This window comes from Hydra vulgaris, chromosome 07, assembly GCF_038396675.1.
Source record: "Hydra vulgaris chromosome 07, alternate assembly HydraT2T_AEP".
NCBI lineage: Eukaryota > Metazoa > Cnidaria > Hydrozoa > Anthoathecata > Hydridae > Hydra > Hydra vulgaris.
This window is the reverse complement of record NC_088926.1, coordinates 24,795,472-24,817,500: the sequence shown is the minus strand read 5'-3', so window position 1 is coordinate 24,817,500 and position 22,029 is coordinate 24,795,472. Positions and strand designations below refer to the sequence as shown.

At 28.5% G+C, this 22,029-nt stretch overlaps 1 protein-coding gene across 3 annotated transcripts in view; it reads left to right on the top strand.

Annotated features, from left to right (window-relative positions):
* The window catches only part of LOC136082363 (titin-like), a 97,027-nt gene that overhangs the window by 31,822 nt on the left and 43,176 nt on the right, over positions 1-22,029 (top strand). For 2 of the 3 annotated variants that reach the window (XM_065801443.1, XM_065801442.1), the window contains exons 8-18: positions 1-30; positions 138-389; positions 485-736; positions 840-1,091; positions 1,195-1,446; positions 1,618-1,869; positions 1,963-2,214; positions 2,312-2,563; positions 2,659-2,910; positions 3,014-3,265; positions 3,361-3,612. The exon at positions 1-30 is cut by the window's left edge and continues 222 nt beyond it. In XM_065801443.1, coding sequence (XP_065657515.1) covers positions 1-30; positions 138-389; positions 485-736; positions 840-1,091; positions 1,195-1,446; positions 1,618-1,869; positions 1,963-2,214; positions 2,312-2,563; positions 2,659-2,910; positions 3,014-3,265; positions 3,361-3,612 — 2,550 coding nt within the window. The remainder of the gene's footprint in view (positions 31-137; positions 390-484; positions 737-839; positions 1,092-1,194; positions 1,447-1,617; positions 1,870-1,962; positions 2,215-2,311; positions 2,564-2,658; positions 2,911-3,013; positions 3,266-3,360; positions 3,613-22,029) is intronic. The other variant, XM_065801445.1, reaches the window with a different exon arrangement.

Genomic DNA, 22,029 nt, shown 5'->3' with positions numbered 1-22,029 from the left:
AGACCTTTTCTCAAGATGTTAATGTTTTATGTGAGTTTTTTTTATTATGTATGTATGTATGTATGTATGTATGTATGTATGTGAGTATTTTCGGTTTTATATAAACCGGTAACTTGTAAATGTTTATAAATTTTTAGATCAAGACACTCCAACTTTCACAAATCTAGATCCGTATCCTGTTGAAGGCACAAATGTTACATTTAACTGCACAACAAATGCCTCTGTAAATCTTACTTATCAAATATTTAAAAATAATGTTTCTATTGCTAACTCAAGCTATTATGTTATTCATAATATACAAAGAACAGATTCAGGTCAATATAGCTGCACGTCTAGTTCCTCTAGAACTCAAATTTCGAAGACCTTTTCTCAAGATGTTAATGTTTTATGTGAGTTTTTTTATTTATATATGTGTGTATGTATGTATGTGAGTATTTTTAGTTTAACATAAACCGGTAACTTGTAAATGTTTATAAATTTTTAGATCAAGACACTCCAACTTTTACAAATCTAGATCTGAATCCTGTTGAAGGCACAAATGTTACATTTAACTGCACAACAAATGCCTCTGTAAATCTTACTTATCAAATATTTAAAAATAATGTTTCTATTGCTAACTCAAGCTATTATGTTATTCACAATATACAAAGAACAGATTCAGGTCAATATAGCTGCACGTCTAGTTCCTCTAGAACTCAAATTTCGAAGACCTTTTCTCAAGATGTTAATGTTTTATGTGAGTTTTTTTATTTATGTATGTATGTATGTGTGTATGTATGTATGTGAGTATTTTTGGTTTTATATAAACTGGTAACTTGTAAATGTTTTATAATTTTTAGATCAAGACACTCCATCTTTCACAAATCTAGATCCGTATCCTGTTGAAGGCACAAATGTTACATTTAACTGCACAACAAATGCCTCTGTAAATCTTACTTATCAAATATTTAAAAATAATGTTTCTATTGCTAACTCAAGCTATTATGTTATTCATAATATACAAAGAACAGATTCAGGTCAATATAGCTGCACGTCTAGTTCCTCTAGAACTCAAATTTCGAAGACCTTTTCTCAAGATGTTAATGTTTTATGTGAGTTTTTTTATTTATTTATGTATGTATGTGTGTATGTATGTATGTGAGTATTTTTGGTTTAATATAAACTGGTAACTTGTAAATGTTTTTTAATTTTTAGATCAAGACACTCCATCTTTCACAAATCTAGATCCGTATCCTGTTGAAGGCACAAATGTTACATTTAACTGCACAACAAATGCCTCTGTAAATCTTACTTATCAAATATTTCAAAATAATGTTTCTATTGCTAACACAAGCTATTTTGTTATTCATAATATACAAAGAACAGATTCAGGTCAATATAGCTGCACGTCCAGTTCCTCAAGAACTCAAATTTTGAAGACCTTTTATCAAGATGTTAATGTTTTATGTGAGTTTTTTTTATTATGTATGTATGTATGTATGTATGTATGTATGTATGTATGTATGTATGTATGTATGTATGTATGTATGTATGTATGTATGTATGTGTGTATGTATGTATGTGAGTATTTTTGGTTTTATATAAACTGGTAACTTGTAAATGTTTTTGAATTTTTAGATCAAGACACTCTATCTTTCACAAATCTAGATCCGTATCCTATTGAAGGCACAAATGTTACATTTAACTGCACAACAATTGCCTCTGTAAATCTAACTTATCAAATATTTAAAAATAATGTTTCTATTGCTAACACAAGCTATTTTATTATTCATAATATACAAAGAACAGATTCAGGTCAATATAGCTGCACGTCTAGTTCCTCTAGAACTCAAATTTCGAAGACCTTTTCTCAAGATGTTAATGTTTTATGTGAGTTTTTTTATTTACATATGTGTGTATGTATGTATGTGAGTATTTTTAGTTTAATATAAACCGGACTTGTAAATATTTTTAAATTTTTAGATCAAGACACTCCATCTTTCACAAATCTAAGTTCGAATCCTTTTGAAGGCACAAATGTTACATTTAACTGCACAACAAATGCCTCTGTAAATCTTACTTATCAAATATTTAAAAATAATGTTTCTATTGCTAACACAAGCTATTTTGTTATTCATAATATACAAAGAACAGATTCAGGTCAATATAGCTGCACGTCTAGTTCCTCTAGAACTCAAATTTCGAAGACCTTTTCTCAAGATGTTAATGTTTTATGTGAGTTTTTTTATTTATGTATGTATGTATGTGTGTATGTATGTGAGTATTTTTTGTTTTATATACTGGTTACTTGTAATTGTCTTTAAATTTTTAGATCAAGACACTCCATCTTTCACAAATCTAGATTCGTATCCTGTTGAAGGCACAAATGTTACATTTACCTGCACAACAAATGCCTCTGTAAATCTTACTTATCAAATATTTAAAAATAATGTTTCTATTGCTAACACAAGCCATTTTGTTATTCATAATATACAAAGAACAGATTCAGGTCAATATAGCTGCACGTCTAGTTCCTCTATAACTCAAATTTCGAAGACCTTTTCTCAAGATGTTAATGTTTTATGTGAGTTTTTTTATTTATATATGTGTGTATGTATGTATGTGAGTATTTTTAGTTTAACATAAACCGGTAACTTGTAAATGTTTATAAATTTTTAGATCAAGACACTCCAACTTTTACAAATCTAGATCTGAATCCTGTTGAAGGCACAAATGTTACATTTAACTGCACAACAAATGCCTCTGTAAATCTTACTTATCAAATATTTAAAAATAATGTTTCTATTGCTAACACAAGCTATTTTGTTATTCATAATATACAAAGAACAGATTCAGGTCAATATAGCTGCACGTCTAGTTCATCTAGAACTCAACTTTCGAAGACCTTTTCTCAAGATGTTAATGTTTTATGTGAGTTTTTTTATTTATGTATGTATGTATGTGTGTATGTATGTATGTGAGTATTTTTGGTTTTATATAAACTGGTAACTTGTAAATGTTTTTGAATTTTTAGATCAAGACACTCCATCTTTCACAAATCTAGATCAGTATCCTGTTGAAGGCACAAATGTTACATTTAATTGCTCAACAAATGCCTCTGTAAATCTTACTTATCAAATATTTCAAAATAATGTTTCTATTGCTAACACAAGCTATTTTGTTATTCATAATATACAAAGAACAGATTCAGGTCAATATAGCTGCATGTCTAGTTCCTCTAGAACTCAAATTTCGAAGACCTTTTCTCAAGATGTTAATGTTTTATGTGAGTTTTTTTATTTATATATGTGTGCATTTATGTATGTGAGTATTATTAGTTTAATATAAACCGGTAACTTGTTAATTTTTTTAAATTTTTAGATCAAGACACTCCATCTTTCACAAATCTAAGTTCGAACCCTTTTGAAGGCACAAATGTTACATTTAACTGCACAACAAATGCCTCTGTAAATCTTACTTATCAAATATTTAAAAATAATGTTTCTATTGCTAACACAAGCTATTTTGTTATTGTTAATATTCAAAGAACAGATTCAGGTCAATATAGCTGCATGTCTAGTTCCTCTATAACTCAAATTTCAAAGACCTCTTCTCAAGAGGTTAATGTTTTATGTGAGTTTTTTTTATTTATTATTCTATAATATTTGTGACAGTTATTGCTATTTTTTCGAAATGCATATATTAAATATATTAATTATTGTTTTTGTTGTTCTACAATAAAATTTTTTTAACTTTTATGAGATGAATACATGTTAAATTCTTGCCGTAGTATACTGATAAATAAGTGGTTGAGTCCAAATGACATAAATGTTTTTTGGTTTATAAACTACTTTTGAGTCAATTGTTAATGAATTCAAAAGCATTAATGCACTTCTTATATGTATTTATAAAAGATTTTAAAACAGTTATCATTACACGTTTCAATAGCAAAACAAGTTTTTTTAATAGACTTTTTTAATATTTAAAAAAATAGTTAAAGTAGGCTCTACATTCCTTTAGAGAAAATTTGAATCTAGTCTATCAAGATTGGATGAGTTTAGCTAAGAAAAATGATACTTAATTTTAACTATTAATTGTGCCACTGTTATAACTGCGTAATGCCGTTCTTTGCAAAACATAGATGTACAACAGTCAGTGTTTTTCAAATACAGTTTAAGAGTGACAATCGCAAAAAGTAGAAAAAAACGATCAAAAATATGGCAAGTACTTATTCACAAGTAAATACAATTGATCATATTCACTGAAATGAGATCAGGTTCAAAATCAGCTGTTTGTTGTAAATATTTGAAAGTGATTGCTTTTTGTCTAGACTGGCATATAGTTGTGTCATCAGCAAATAAAGACACTGTATAGGTAACACCATTTGAAATAGCAGCTGATCATTAATTACTTTAGGAAGATATTGTTCTGTGTTTTTTTAAAATCAATTCTGGCTGTTCAAATATGATCGGCAGAAAATTCAGGTATTAAATTTTAAACATTTAAAAGCATAAGGATTAAATTATTAAATCAGCAAAGTTTATGTTTTTTTGCTGGTGTAATAAAGTTTTAGTTTTTAGTTTTTTACTATTTAAATAACAAGTATAGGGTGGTCTTTGTTAATAGAAAAAAATTTCTTCCATTTTCTGATAGAGAAGTCTTTTGAATGGTTGATTTTTATGAAAAACTACTTTTACTGAAAACTATATTTGAATAAAATACATTTTAAGGGTCCCTACAACAGAGTTTGTATCTATAAATGTGTCCGCCCAAGGCTTGTTTACTCAGCACTATATGAATGATTAGGACAAATATGATCAGTCACACAGAACAGCATTGTTTTAATAAAGCACGTAGGATCAACAGTTATCATCCTTAAAAGGTATTCTGCACACAGTGCTCGCAAGACACTGATAATCAGACATTTTGTGTCATTGCCATTAATCATCAAAGAAAGCCAGTGCAATCAGTTTTTCTGAGAAGTAACACAAATTTCCTTAAATTTTTTTCATTGTGATCTGAGAGACTGATTAATTCATTGTCTTGTATTTGTAAATCTTCTTGATAAACTCAAGATCAACAAGATACAGAGATTGCCCTGTTGGCTCACTAAACTAGTAGTTCACTATAATCATTATCAGGCTGAAACTGTTGTAGTTGTTTATAAACAAATGCAATAATTTCAATTACAGCACTAAAAATGACAATGTGCATAGTGTAATTCGAACCTGAAGCCTGAAATTTTGACTGGTTAGTAAAATCCCAACTGCTTTTAAACTTTTTCTTAGACCAAAATTTACAGAAGTAATGTCAAAGCACACACACTTAACTTAATCAGCCTCACACTACAGTTGCATCATAAACAGCTGGCACTGCAACTTCTCCAGTTCCAGATGGCAGCTTCGGTACATAAAGAAGTTGGTCAACTCCTAGTCCAGATACAACAGATTGAAAGCTAGTCCACAATTTCTGTGCTACTGATATCTTCTAGTAATTTCCCATCCCAGTGTATTTTTAGTGGAACTGTTGACTTGAGTTCTGCTTTCAAGTTCTCTGCAGTTCTTTGTCTACATTTCATCCTTTCTCTTCAAATGGACTATTGATTGATAGTAAAATCTGCTGAGTCATAACCAAGGTGGTGCAGTGTTGTAGTTAGGAATAGTGCATGATTTCTATTACTGACCTTTGCCATATTTAGATATACTACTAACTTGTCTTTCATTGTTTTATGTGTGCCACCTTTACGTTTAATTCTCTTTGAAGTTGTGCTTGATAATGGCTCACCAAATGCCTCAATATTGTTACCAGATTCTTGTTTGCTTCCGGATGTTTGAAGAATAGCTTTCTCCTCTGACCACTCTGCCCTTTTTTTCTCTTTTATTTTTTGAAATTTTTTTTTCTTGAAATTTTTCTCTGTGTTGTGAATATCTTTTTCTTTTTTGGCCTTCTCTTTTTTTTTTTCTTCTTTTTTTTCAACATGTCAACATTTTACCACATTGCTCCACCTCACACTTAGCTAAACAGGAACTGCCTGTCCTCCTGAATACTAATCATTTTCATGGCATCAGCATGAGCAATGTCAAAAAGAGTCTCTAAGCTATCCTTCTGTTCTTCTTCCTTCAGTAGTCTTTTAGAGCGCTTTGATTTATTTTCCTTATTTTTCTTCAGTTTGTCATATTCATAAAACACACATTCAACTTTTTCAACAACATGTTTTTTCAATTTTGTCAGGATTCAGGCCTATACTTCAAGAGTGTCATTAGTTGCTAAATGTGATGCTTCAGGAACAGTCTGCTTAAAAGAATAGTGATATGACTTACTTCTTTGACAGTGACTTTGTAGAAATTTAGTTCATCAGCCACAACTCAGTTTCTTGTTTTGTAGTTGGTTTCGAAGTCCCACTGCAAGCTTTCATTTAAAATATCTTATTGTATATGTTACCACACCCAATTTGATTATTCAAATTAATTATTAGTTCTACCAAATCTTACCAAAACTAACCTAAATGACAATGTTTATATTATGCAGTATGCACCATATTATTGGCAACATATACCAATAAAATCAAATTAAGGTCCTGAACTGGCAATTTTTCAAGTCATTTAATTATTTGTTAATGGAAAACAATATTACCGTGAATTTGATAAGGTATAGCACCAATTAATAAAAAGTATATAAAATAATTCTAAATGAAAAATTAAGTTCAATAATAATATTATTATGTTCTATATAAAACTATTAGTTCTGTATAATAGTTAAAACTATTAGTTCTGTATAATAGTTGAAATTATTAGTTCTGTAAAATAGTTGAAACAATAGTTCTGTATAATAGTTAAAACTATTAGTTCTGTATAATAGTTGAAATTATTAGTTCTGTAAAATAGTTGAAACAATAGTTCTGTATAATAGTTTATTCATCTGGCAGTAGGGTAAATACGCCAATTAATGGCCATTAACCATTTACTGGCCACTTTTAAAAGCTTTTCTCATAAAAAACTATGACACAACTTGTCCTATATTATTTAAACTCAATGACTTTATTAAAACTTTGTAAATATTGCAATTTCAGGATAGTTCTAGAAGGTTTTAGTCACTAAAACTAAATGTTAAAAACATTATAAAAAATGTAACAATTTTATGCTTTGTTTTCTTAAATTCATACTTTAGAGTCTTTTTTTTGTGCGTTGCAAGTATTTGTGCCAGTCCATTCAGGAAGGAATAAAAAGATAAATATCTTATGTACACTTTGAAACAAAAGTATTTAGTTGATGTTTCACATATAATGTTTTAACTGAATTAGATTAATCCTTTTCTAATAAACCATTTACTGGCCGGTTAATTAATCCATTTACTGGCCATGGCCAATGCGGTAGTGGTGTAGTGGTAAGAGCGCTCGCTTTGTAAGCGAGAGGTTCGGAGTTCAACTACCACCACGTCCCTGGAAGAACCGCGGTCAACTTAGTTTCTCCGCGCAGCGGCCTTGCTCGGCAAGGTTTGTGTTTTGTAGTTAAAGAGTTGAGAGAGGGTTGCACCACGAATAACAACTAAAAAATTAAAAACACAAAAAAAAGACTACAAATTTTAATCCTAGATGGACATGACTTACACAATTTTGTTGAAATGATTGAGCTGGCTATCGTAAACCAAATTGAAATTGTAGAGCTTCCAGCTCACACCAGTAACTGGTTGCAGCCTTGTGACAGAACAGTTTTTAAGTCACCGAAAACTGCCTATTCTGAGGAATGCCAAACAATGATGAATGACTACCCAGGTGTAGTAGTTTTGCATTCTAATTTTTGCGGTTTGTTTTCAAAAGCATGGAAATATGCTATGACTGACACAAATATACGCTGAGAATTTAGAGCTTGTGGAATTTATCCCTTTAATCCAGATGCTATTCCTAAAGAGGCATATATCCCAAACATTTTATATAGTAAAATTTCAGATGCTGTCCCAGGTCAAAATGTATGCAACATTTCAACAATAAACAACCTTCCATTATTGTCTGATCTATCAGAAAACAGCTTTGCGATTAACTCGCTGTCTTCTACCAAACCAGAAGAAGAAAATGAGTTTATTGATTTATATTCAAATATATAATATTCAAATATTGTTACAAAACACAGCTATGCAAGAATCAAACCGGAACAAGACAATGAATTTATTGATTTTTCTGTTCAAGACAATACTCTGGGTTTGAATATTAATACTGATATATGTCTTGAAGAAATAAAATTAATTGAATCAACATTAGATTCAAATGATAAAAATTTTTTTTTGCAAAACTTTAACAGATCTTCCATTTCCATTTGCTAATTCATCTTGTCCATCAGACAAAGGTTCAGATGTTCTTACATATCCTTTTCCACAAATTAAACAAACAAACACTCAAAAAACTCTAATTTAAAGTTTTTTGTTCTGATCTCAGAGGAGGTTTATAATGCAAAGCTTGAAGATAGAGCTTCAAAGGTAGCTATTGAAAATAGAAAAGTTGAAAAACAAAAGATTTTGAAAAAAAAAAAAAGAAAATTCTGCAAGAAAAAAGCTAGATTGTATATCAAACTTGAAGAAATTGACCAAGGTGAAAAAAGATGATATTTTATAAGAAGGTGAAAAAAGTTGATATTATATAAAAAAATTTTTTTAGGTATTTTTGTTCATGTTAATTCATCTTAATGAGTGTATAAATAATTTAATTGAACAAGTTATCTTGATTTTATAATGTGCTTTTTATTTTTTTTTAATTTTATGATAATAAATCAATTACAATGCCCTATTCAATCAAATACAGCCAACGGCCAATAAATAGTTAAGATGGCCAGTATTTGGTAAAATTGTTTACCTTTAATATCTGGGTTATTATAATTTTATGTTATTTATAATCACAATAATTTTTACTTAAATTGTCAGAGCTTTTAATTTTCTAAAATTTCATATATGGTATGTAACATATACTTAAGTATTTTTCTGTAACTGGTGTTTCTTGTAAAAATGTGGCCAGTAATTGGCGTAAGTACCCTATAGATTGCATTTATGCAATTGTTAGTAATTAACAATTTAAAATGGATTTTTGTATAGCAGATCTGTGATTCTGCCTGTTTTATAATAACTTATTGTTAACTCAATAGAATTAGGCAAATTAACATTTAAGCAAAAATAAACTGAGTTTATTTTTACTTTGGTTTTTTTAAATGCATGCATTTTTATTTAATTTTAAATAATGCATTTTTAAAAACAAAAGTGTGTATATATATATATATATATATATATATATATATATATATATATATATATATATATATATATATATATATATATATATATATATATATGCATGTATGTATGTGTGTATTTATGGTTAAGGATAAAACTGGTAACTTGTAAATGTTTATAAATTTTTAGATTAAGACACTCCATCTTTTACAAATCTAGATCCAAATCCTTTTGAAGGCACAAATGTTACATTTAGCTGCACAACAAATTCCTCTGCAAATCTTACATATCAAATATTTAAAAATAATGCTTCTATTGCTTACAAAAGCTATTATGTTATTCCTAATATTTAAAGAACAGATTCAGGTCAATATAGCTGCATGTCTAGTTCCTCTAGAACTCAAGTTCTGAAAAAATTAGATAATTTTGAGTTGTAATAATTTTGGGGAATCATTTGGAAGTTTTCAATTATTTGTGTTTTTTCTCAAATATTCATGTGTTAAATATTTCCAGAAAACTTATTTATGAAGCAGCTTTTTACGTTTTCAAGTCAAATGTTTGCAGAAAAAATTGGCGGTGTTTAAGAGTAGTTAAGAGTCAAGGCTGTAAGTACATGTGTAAATACACGTCAGGGTTGTTATACACCTGTAAAAATGTGTGTATAACCATTTTCCCTTAAGCCAGTCATCGAAAATGGACTAATATTTAAAAATGTGAGAGATTAAGAAGAAACTTAGAAAAATGGTTGATAGACTAATGATGTGGTAAAATGGTTGACAAATTGATGGTACATAGATCATAATATTTTGAAGTGCATTATAAAACCTTGCATTCATTGTTTATGATGTCTGGTTCTCTAATAAAACTTGATGTATTGAATGTTCCTAAAATAAAATATTAAAATATTTTTATTTATTGTCTAAAACAGAAATTTTTATAATCATGTGTAAAGTGTTTGTTAAATTTTCAAAATTAATGTTTGTAAAATAATAGTCTGAAAATATAGTCTTTGAAATGAAAGTAACACCAAGTTGGATATTTTTAATACAATTGTTGAAGTATGTCTTTCTCTTCATTAAAAGAGTTCATTAAAACACATCTCAATTGTCTAAGTCTTAAAAAAGAGGATTTTGATTTCAATATATATTTGTAACATACTAATTTCACCTGACTATAAACGTTTTTAAAAAATGTGAGTATTAAAACTCTTTCTACCAATTAAGAATTGCTTGGCAGATCAGTAAGAGAAACTTTATTACCAGTTTGAATAGCTTGTAGTAACTCATTTAAAGAAATTCTTTAACTTCTTTTTTTTTGTCAACATCATTACTTCCAACAAAGCTGCAAGCAACCACTATTAGAGTTGGAAGTTTCGGGGAAAAAAAACATGAAGTTTATAAAGCAAGATAACAATTGACAGACTACTTACAGATTGCAAATTACATGAATCAGGAAAGCAAGATGAAGGAAGCAAATTCCAATAAACTGATGTTCAAGCAAAAAAACTAAATGAATAAGAGTTTTTGGAGCACTTAGGAAAAGTCACAGCTAAAGGATGAGACTTAATTGCATGACAAATAACTTGAGAATAAGTTTTAGTAGGCACAAGAGACGCTAGCTTTTTAGAGCAGTGCCCATTATAGCATTTGTAGAAAAGAGAAAAAGAAGTAATATTACGGTGATGTGATATTGGTTAGAGGTTGGCTGCAAGATTGATGATTACAATGCGTTTTTGCACCTCATCTAAAAGAGAAAAGGCATCATTGGAAGATCCACCCCAGATATGGCAACATTATTCCATACAAGGCCGGATTTGAGATTTATAGAGATTGAGAATAGAATCCAAAGTAAGAAAGTGACGAGCATGATAAAGAGATGCAACCATAGCAAATGCTAGTTTTGCAAAGGATTTGATATATGGTTTCTGAGAAAGGTCAGAAGTAAGAGTTAATCAGAGAAGATGAAAGGTAGTTGACACATTGAGTACATTACCGTTCGTAAATAAAGGGAGATCTTAATTATTGCGATAATGATTAGGCGAAAAAAATTGTGTTTTTTCTGAAGTAAAGTTCACCAGCCACTGAGAGCCCCATGCTGTAGAAGAAGTGAGGTCCTTTTCAAGCTCAAATGGCCCCTTCAAGCAATCAGAAAGCGTTGGCTTTTTATCAAGACAAGAATAAATGGTAGTACTATCAGTAGATGTGAGAATTTCCAGAATATTGTTAATGTAAACTAAAAAGAGTATAGTGCCAAAGAATGAACCTTGAGGAACCCTTTAAGTTACAGGATATGAAGAAGAGTGCTGTCCATCGAGGAAAACTTTTATACTACGATTAGAAAGGAAGAATTCAATAATCTTTAAGATGTTACCTGATACACCATAAGAAGAAAGTGTATGAAGAAGACCAGCATGCCAAACTTTATTAAAGAGCGATAACCTTAACCTCTCCACCTCTATCTAATGCACGATAAAACCTATCGGTTATTACTGTTATCAAATCAGCTGTAGAGTGAGAAGATTGAAATCCATATTGATGATCAGAAAGTAAGTTATTAGATTCAAGATAAATAATTAAGTGTTTGTTAATTAAAGATTCAAAAACCATGCTTATGATAGGAAGAAGACAGTAGTTAAACAAGTCAGATTGCTCTCCAGAGTTTTAGAAAATGGGGATAACAGATGCTGCTTTCTAGCAGGCAGTTAAAAAAGGCTCTGATAAGCACTTGTTAAGTAGTTTTGAAAGTATAAATGACAGCTCTGGAGAACACTTCTGCAAGACTGTAACAAGTATGTTGTCCGGACCACAAGCTGGAGAAGAGTCTAAGCAGGAAATCACTTTTGATACAGTAGCTGGATTGATATGAATGTCAAGCAATGGACCGATCTGTTTGTCGGTTATTCCAGGTAGAACGCAACTAGTGAAATCAATAGATGATATTGATGAAAAGTTCTTAGCAAACAATTCAGCTTTGTCTTTAGGTGAGATTACAAAGTCTGGACCATACAAGAGAGGTGGAATTAAAGATTTACCCTTATTATTGATACTGTTAAAGATTCTCCAGAAGTCACGAGAGCCTAATTTTTGTGATGAAGTATGAGATTTCATGGCCTGGGAATAATGGGCTTCGTAAATCATTATGTATTACCTTTCTACTTTCCTCACAAAAACAAACTCTGTGTTTCATTGTACAATCACTTTTCCAACATCCAACTTGCTTAAATGTTTATTTTTTTTGTATAAAATCAAAATCATTCAAAAAGTATTTATTACATAGGTTACTGCAAACCTTATAAAGGTGGGATGGGGTGGGTGGTGTTAATGGATTTGGCAGTAGATTTTTATCTATATATTTAAAATTAATATTTAAAACTTAATATTTAGAAAAATTATTAATATTTAAAACTTTAAAAAGTTGTAATATAAAGATTTGTTATAAAATTATTTAACTAATTCTTACAATCATCAATAAATGGAAGATTCAACTGACAAGCAGACAGATCAAACAGTTTCTTTTCTAGCCAGCTTATACTGGACCTATGGTTTCTAGATTTAATTTGCTCTGCAGATAAGACTTTTTGAAACACTCTAGAAATTTCATTTTTTAATGGTATATCTTTTATTAAAAGGAGATTTGGATTAACTCTATACCAAAGCTTTTGCAAGTCACTACTGACTTTTGTCATGATTGACACAGAGTCAATTTTCAGTGCATTAAACAAATCTTTCTCAATCTTGTAACCGTATTGAATGAGCTGTTTGTAAGTTGGTAGATCGCTCACTGGTAAGGCAGAGGGTTTTCCAGCAAATCTTTCACTATTAATTTGAGTTTTGTTTAAAGCCTCTGTAGGTCTGTGTTGAATTCATTTAAATTATCATAATATGAGTTATTACTCAAATTACAAAAAATAAACTTAAATTAAAATATACCATAACTCAATCAAAATACTTAAAAAAAAATTTCAATTAAAAAAATTCAAAAAAAAAAAAAGAAAAAATGACACAAACTCACAAAAAAATGAAAAAAAATAAATTAATAAAAAAGACCCAGAAAAAAATTACAACTTGACAGTCTGCTGTAACAACTAGCCTTTACTCATTGCAATCTTTAAAATACAATCCTATAAAATTGCCAAATTATCACACAACAGCGAAAAATTAGAAGAAAATGTACTGTACTAAATCCAATTACTTAAATTCTAATCTTCTAGAGGCAATTAGCAAAAAGTTATATTGGAAATAATGTCGATTGTTGAGGCTTCTACATTTTTTGAAGTACCCAAAATAACATTATTCTATTAATTAAAAGAAAAACACTGGTAATATTGTCGTTAGTATTGATTAGAATATTGTTTTAAAAATTACTTACTTTAAATAAGTAAAAAAGGAATAGAATGAGAATATTACTGCCAGTATTAGATACCGTGTTGGTTTAAGTGCAACTGCAGCAATAGCTGCTACAACATGGATAGATGGAAGACTTGTATCCAAAAATGACAATAGATTAATAATTGATCACAGTAAAGTTAGTAGAGTTAGGGATAAAGCTCTAGTGATAAAGGAATGAAGTTGCTAATCAGTTTGATAGTTACTGCAATAAAGAGAATATTGACTATTTTATTTGATGGGTGAAAAGATCTGACAAAAATATTTTTAATTATAGATGGGTCAGACAAACAGTACCCCGCTAAAGTTAAAGAAGAACATGTACAGTGTTGGTTTTGGAAATGGGAAGTATTTATTTCATTTCACACCAGCTAAAGAAGCAGAAAAGAAACATGCTGAAATTATAGCAAATAAAATCTTTGAGTATACTGAAATGAGAAAAATTAGCACACACTTAACAGTAATTGGTGGAGACTTTACCAATGTAAACACTGGTAGGAAAGGAGGAGTATTTACAATACACTTAATGGATGGAGGAGTATTTACATAAAAAAGGGAGTATATACATGGAGGGAGGGAGTATATACATATTAATGAAGGAGAAGTATATACACTTAATGTATATATAATACACTTATTGGAGCTAAAGTTAGGGTGAAAATTAAATTGGATTGTCTGTGTTCTACACACCAATGAGGTACCATTAAAACATCTGATTAATATGTTAGATGGAGAATTTAAAAATGGTAAAAAATGGCGTGGACCTATTGGAAGGTTACTTGACAAAGCAACCAATCTTGAAATTAACCCTTTTTTTACTAAGATTGAAATTGGTGACCCTTATTAACTTGAGTAATGATGTAGTGAAAGACCTTTCTACTGATCAGTATTATGGCTATTATTATTAACCTATGCAAAGTGGTCATGTTCCTCAGCAACTAGAACTTCTTGAAATTGGCCCTGTTAACATCTTATCGTGGTCTTCTAGGCAATGCATCTTAAAATCTTCTGAAACTTGTAGAGTATATTGTAGGATTTTTCTGTCTGGTTTAATATCAAAATTAAACAGAGTTGAATAGAAGAACCAAAATATGTTCTTTACTAGCTTGGTTTTAGAACCAAAATATCCAAATTAAGAACCAATTTAGATATTTTGAAATTGTTTTTGCCTTTCTAATTTATGTTTTGAATTACATAATCATACACATATACATATACATAATCATATACATATTGTATCATTTCTCTGTATGATATATACACATTCATGTATTATAGGACTGCAGCAAAGATACATGGGTTGGGTGGGCAAAAAAGCTCTCTAGATGCTCTGAAAAAGCTCTGTAGAGGATACATGAAATTTTCATTGTTTAAACCATACCAAGCATAAAAGAATTTGGGCAAAATTTTATATAAAAACATCCTTTTTTTTTTTTTTTTGTGTAGCACTTTTTATAAAATATTATTTAAGTGTTATTTTTACATGTTTTTAAAATATTGTTATTTTTATTTGGTGTTTAGAGAATGTAATTATAATATTATAATTAAAAACTTAAATAACACTTTTGGTATGTTACCTACTAAAGGTTCATTTTAGCCAAGGAAAAGTTCATTTTAAAAGTAAAATAATAATTTTTGAATAATTAGTTCTCAATTTCTTGAACAGAAAGTTCTTAGTAATAGGTACACAGTTTGGATTTGAAATTAGTTGAAACACTAGGAGAATAAAGCCTCCACTTTTGCGCTATAAAAAAGATCGTGATTTCTTGAAATGTGTCACAATAAAACTACTCAGTTTTAATAATTTGATTCGTTTACAAAAATTGAAGAAACTAGAATTATAGGAAAATGTGTAATCCATAATAGAGTGAGAAGGCATATACATAAAATTTTAAAAAATGAAACTAAGTGTTAAGTAGATACAAACTCTTTGAACATTTCATATTCTAGCATGTTTTAATTAAATTTAAACAATTACTCAGCAACCATTATTTAAGAAATCACAAGCTGCGATTTACCAGTGAAACAATATCATCATTTGTTGGCGGCAACTTTTAGACGCGATAAGAAAAACAGCACGAACGCTTGTTGACTAAGATGACTAACAGAAAAATTTTAACTGAAAAATTTATCGAAGCGGTTATATAGAGAGCCTGATTAGGTTACCATTTATTTTACTCGTTTTTAAAACCAGCTGTTTAGAGTTTTTTTCCTAACGGTCACTCAAGTTCTCTGTTAGTTTAACGGAGAGAATTGAATACTGCTGCAGAGCAATTTTCAGAGTGTTTAAATATTTTAGCAGGAAAGTGGCATCTATGGTTCTAATATTTAAAAACTTTTTGAAAAAAACAAACAAACAAGAAAATTATTAAATAGTTTGACACAAATTTTTCGTGAAGTTGTTTTCGAAAATCGACTTGAGCATGAATTTTTCCTGTATGTATGTATGTATGTATGTATGTATGTGTGTATGTATATATGTATGAATGATGTCTGTGTGTACATATGTATATGTATATATGTATGCACGTATATATGTATGTTTGTTTGTACATATTGTGTATATATTTATGTACGTTTTTATGTATGTGTGTATGTATGTATCTATGTATGTATGTATGTATGTATGTATGTTTGTATGTTTGTATATATTAATGGATGAAAGCGTTTTGGTATGTGTGTTTGTCCACGTTTAAAGTAATTATTTTAGACAAACTGACCATGGCTGTTCACCTCTTTTAACTTATAAAGCGTTTCAATAATTCGTGACAAAAAGCAAAACACATCTGCTAAGAAAAAAAGATATTTTGTTACATTTTTGTTTCTTAAAAGAAGGAAACAAAGTTGTTGCAAAATATCAAGATAAATTAAATGAACTAAAAAATTTAATTATTAAAAAAAAAAAAAATTTTTTTTGTGAATTTTTATATAAATTTTGTAGTCGTTGTTGAAAAAAGCATTATCTTTTATAACGATTTAACAACAATTAAAAGTTTTGATATGCAATTTATTCACGATTTTTATCAGTCCATATAATTAAGAAGCTAATTTGCTATGTATGATAGAACTATAAGAAATTTTGCTTCTTACGTTAATTTGTTTTGAACATTTATTTGTTTATTTGTTTTTACATCTTTTTGCTTTTAAAAATGTTTTTGCTATATTTGATGTTTTTTCTCAATACTTATATAATAGGAAAATAAGAAAATAGATTTTTATTTACTTGTGAAAAATATTATTTGATTAATAAATTTTATAATGACGGAATAAGTTAAATATAAGAATAACAACAGTTTTTTTAATAAATCTATTTACCGCATTTATTGCATGTCTGAAATTGTTTCTTTTATATTGCCCAATTTCTAATGTTAAAACGAATTACTAGAGATAATCAACATAATGATTGCTCTGTTTGAAAAAATGTATTTAAAAGCTTGAAAAAAAGTTTTAAATAGGCTCCTAAAAATTTCCTTAAAAAAGTTTAGTAAATTATCAATGCATTAGCTTACAAGATTTTGGAGCATCGTTTTATTTTTTTACATGAAAAACTTGTTTAAAATAAAAAAATTCGCAAATAAATAGCAATTAGTTTTTCACTTTCCTGTGCATAAAAGCAGTAAAGTTTAGAAAAGTGCACTTTCCTGTGCATTGTACATACATACTGTGCACTTTACTGTGCAACAGTAAAGTTTAGAAAAGACACTTGAAAAACAAATTAAAAAACTGTTAGTGTTTCTTGCGCAAATTATAAAGTATTTCCTTCATATAGTGACTGAAAAAAGTTACGAAAAAATTATATATCAAAAAATATTTTTATTTTCGTTATATTCTTGTCAACTTTTATCCTCGACTTGTATCAATTTTGGTAGTGGAAAATAACAAACGCTCTAAAAATAAGAAAACAAAAACAGTAAATACTTTATATTATTTTTTTGAGAACAATTTTTTTGTTAATATTTTTTTTTAGCTTATTTTATTTAGATTTTCTGTTTTGTATTTTGTTATTTGTATTTTGTATAGTCTTCTGTTCTTTTCTCCAAGTATCGCTATATTATTCTCTAGTTTCCTAGAGTTTTATTTTGCCGCGAATTCTTAAAACGCTTACTATATAAAAAACAACAAAATAAAATGGCAGTTCAGGTGAGTTAGTATTATCTTCAAAAAAGTCATCCAGACATAACTTTAATAATTTATCTAATATATGGTGTTGACAACCAACATAGAGAGATTTCTCTCTATGTTGGTTGTCAACAGTGGTTTCTCTCTAAGCCAACACATTCAAAATGTGTCATTAATCTTTTTATAATGCCACTTGTTTTCCCAGTGTTAAAATTTGCATGATTGTTTTTATAGATCCCCATAAATCATTGTTGCCACTGTCACTTACTGACTCCTTACTACTTTTGTGTTCCTCTCTGTTTTCATTCAGAATTAAAGTTAATGGCATTGATGGAACATTTCCAATTTTTTTTTTTTAAAGGATGTATTTTTTTAGGATCATCAGGTTTAATTGTGGTATATTTATTTCTACCTGATGTCTCTAATTGCTTTAATTAAAGACTTTTATCTTCAGAATGTAATCAATGTCCATCCTTTTTCGTTATTACTAATAAACCATCAAAACTATAAGTACCTGGTTTTTTGATTTCTATTTGTCTCTTTTTAATCAATTTCTCTATTATTCTTGGCATGCTCTTTTTTCTATTGTTGGAAAATTCAAATCAGCCTATAGTTCTAAACATCCATCTGAAATTTTCTTTATTCGTCCTTTCACATTTTTACAGTCTGATGCCAAGCTGGTGTGCCAATTTGTTGGCATTTTACATATTGTTCCTGATGACTCTTGAGATTTACCCTTATGTAATCTTTTTATTTTTCTCAAAGTGAATCGAATTTATTTTCTATACGTCTCTTGATATTTTGGTTGTAGAATTTTTGTTTAATGTATTGAATGGTTGTGTAATGAACTTACTACTGAACTTGTAATGCCTCATATAAATTTATTAAACAAAAAAAAAAAAAGTATAATGCCTTATACTTTTTTGTTTTGTTTATTAGTGATATTACGCAACGCAAACAAAAAAGTTTTCCCTCTCAGAGCATTAAGTTAAATCAAAAATCAAAATAACGCGTTAAATTTAATAAAAATTGCCATGTAGAAGAGCTTAAGATCTGTTTACTTCTATATTTAAAATAAATTTAGCATTGTGTAATTTATGGAAAAATACCCTAGGAACTATAATTCATTTGGTGCTTCAGTTTTTTAAAAGGATATACCTTCAAATTATTGTCATTTTTTTCAAAATATAAAACCTCATAACTAGGTATATATATATATATATATATATATATATATATATATATATATATATATATATATATATATATATATATATATATATATATATATAAATATATATAGATATATATATATATATGTGTGTGTGTGTATATATATAAATAAATATATTAATATATAGGCTTATATTACATATATTTATATATATATTTATATATACATATATTTATATATAGACTTATACATATATTTATATAGGCTTTGTCAGGAGCAAATGAGTGCAGGAGCTAAGAATAGCCTGTCTAAAATGAACTTGACAGGGTGCGGGGGCCACCCACCTAGATAGTCCTGATCAAACTTTTTTCTAGAAATTTGAATTATAATTTTTTGATAATATCTTATGATATCTCCACTGAATTTAAATTTTGTTACTTTTTCGATCAGGAATAGTATTTGTTTTTTTAGCAATAGAAAGGCAGAAAAATGTGCATTTAAAAAAATATTTTATTATATTTTAACATTTTTTTAAATTAATTTTTGTATTATTTTTATATTTATTTAGTAATTTAGTTACTTTTACAAATGCATGAAAATATAAAAATGCCATAAGATCGTTTAAATAAAACAATAATATATAAATACTGTTATATAATATACCACTGTTTTATAAACTTCTACGTATTATTATAAAAAATTGTTCATTTTTCTTCTTTTTTGTGAATAAATATGTCATTGAACATGAAAATTTTGACAGGTGCTATAATAAAAAGAGGGAGAACAAAAAAATCATTTAAAAGACAGTGGTTTAATATATATACACATAGTTTAACTTTTAATAAGTTGAATACTTATAAAGTTAAGATAATAGTTTTTACTCAGAGCAGTTAGTATGCGTTTCATTTTATGTGTTTTTTTGTTTTATGTGTTTTTTTGGTTTGTTACTTTACTCTCAAGTGAACTTGTTATACATGAACATATTAATTGTTTTTTCAAAGTAAAATATTTTGCCTGCATTTTAACATACTAGCTTTTAACTTAAAATGCAATACTGATGATGTAATACTGATGAGTTATAAGAAATAGTTATTGCTGTTTAAAAAACTGTTTGAATTTGTTTTTATTTTTATTTTTTACAACAGTATACTATAAAATAATCAAGTAAAAATATTTCTTAGCACACACACACACACAGATATATATATATATATATATATATATATATATATATATATATATATATATATATATATATATATATATATATATATATAATTTTATATAAACAGTAAATAGGCTTTTATGTTTTTATATGCATATAATTAAAATATAAGTTAGGATGCTGCCACTGTTATTTATTTAAAAAATGGTTGCTGAGCCAGCGCTGGATTTATGTAACTACGCATATGGTTGTAAATCGGAATTAAATTAAATTCTGCAGTATCCATAATATTTTTAAGTTTTCTGTTTACCCCATCCATATTTGGAGGCCTTTCTCTTTGTTTGTAAGTATGTTTTAAAGAAGAAAAAATTTTTCTACTGGATTAAGCTGTGGCGTGTATGCTGGCAGATACTTAATAGCTATGCCATGAGAAGCTAGTGTTTGCCTAACAGAAAGACTCCAGTGGAATTTACAACTGTTCATAACAAGCACTGGCGCTTCCACATCTGCATTCCTAATCGCTGGTGCCAACATTGTGGTAATAAAAGTGCAAAATGAATCTGCATTCCAGCCTCCAGTTTTTACTTCATAAGCCATCACTCCCATTGTTGAAACAACACAAATCAAACTAACATTCTTGCTACAATTTGCAGTCAACTGTAAAATTGCTGGCGCACCTCTTAGCAAATAACCATATGTGCTGTTGGTGTGCACATTAAATCCAGTTTCATCCAAATAAATGAGTTTTTCATTTAAAGTTCTGTTAATTTTGCTCACAAATGCATAGCGCGCATCAATAACTCATTAATTTTCGTTCTTCTGGCACATGCACAACACGCTTTCTTGATAAATCCAAGCGTTTGAGTTTTCTTGAAATATTAGGCTGAAACACGTTGAAGCCTGCTGCAGAAAGATTATCTTTTATTGCTATTTGTGTACAAATATTGTTTTCTTGTACGCATAACTCAATAATATTTTTTATTTAAGCGTTTACAGATCTTTTACCTCGTTTTTTTTATCAGAAAACCACTTGAATGAAGTCATGTTGTTGACAGTCATGTTGTTGACAACTTGAATGCAGTCATGTTGGCAAATTCTCCTCTGTTTAACTTAACAACAGGATTTTGAACTGTGGGCTTAAATAAATGAAGAGAAGTGGAAATGCTTATATTGCTTAAAATTGTATTATATTGTTATATTGGTTAAAATATTATATTGGTTTAAAATGATATTTTTCAAATGGTTTAAACCAATTTGTTTAAACCTATCAACCCTGGTTGAGTTCAAGTGACAAAGTTGTTTTTAGTTTTGTTAACTGTTTCGGAATCAGTAGTTAACAAATTCAAAAACATTAATGCACTTCTTATATTTTTTTTTAAAGCATCTTAAAACAGTTATCATTACACATTTCTTGAGCAAAACAAGTTTTTTGAAAGTTTCATCTTAATTTTAAAATAATGTGTGGTGAATATCATAGAGTTCAATGCTACATTAACATTTCACCAAATGCTGCTTTTATGTGGTGTTATATATGTGGTGCGCATAACCTGAATTTGTTCGCAACAGATGTTGTAGAAAATGTACAAGCTGTCAAAAATTTAATTGGTTTCTTGTGGAGTGAGGCTACTTAATTTTGCGATTCTTGCAAACAAATTAAATTAACAAAGTTTGGAATCTTGTTTGGTTAGATGAGAATAGTTAAGAAGAATGATGCTTTCTTCATTTTTTTTTTGTTTTTTTTGTTTTAAAAAAATTCAATTCCAATAAGACTGTAAGCAACTATATAAATTTGGAGTTAAAAAAATATTAAAAAGAAGAAAAAAAGAAAGCTTTTAGACAATTATAAGTGCTTTAAGTATAAAGAAGAGATACATTCTAGGATGCAAGTTTTCTAAATGCCAAGTCACACAAGATTTTTTTTAAAGGTTCAAGTGAAGACTGCTATTTTAAGCAAGGACCATGATAACGTCAGTGAGAAAAAAAGATTATTAAAT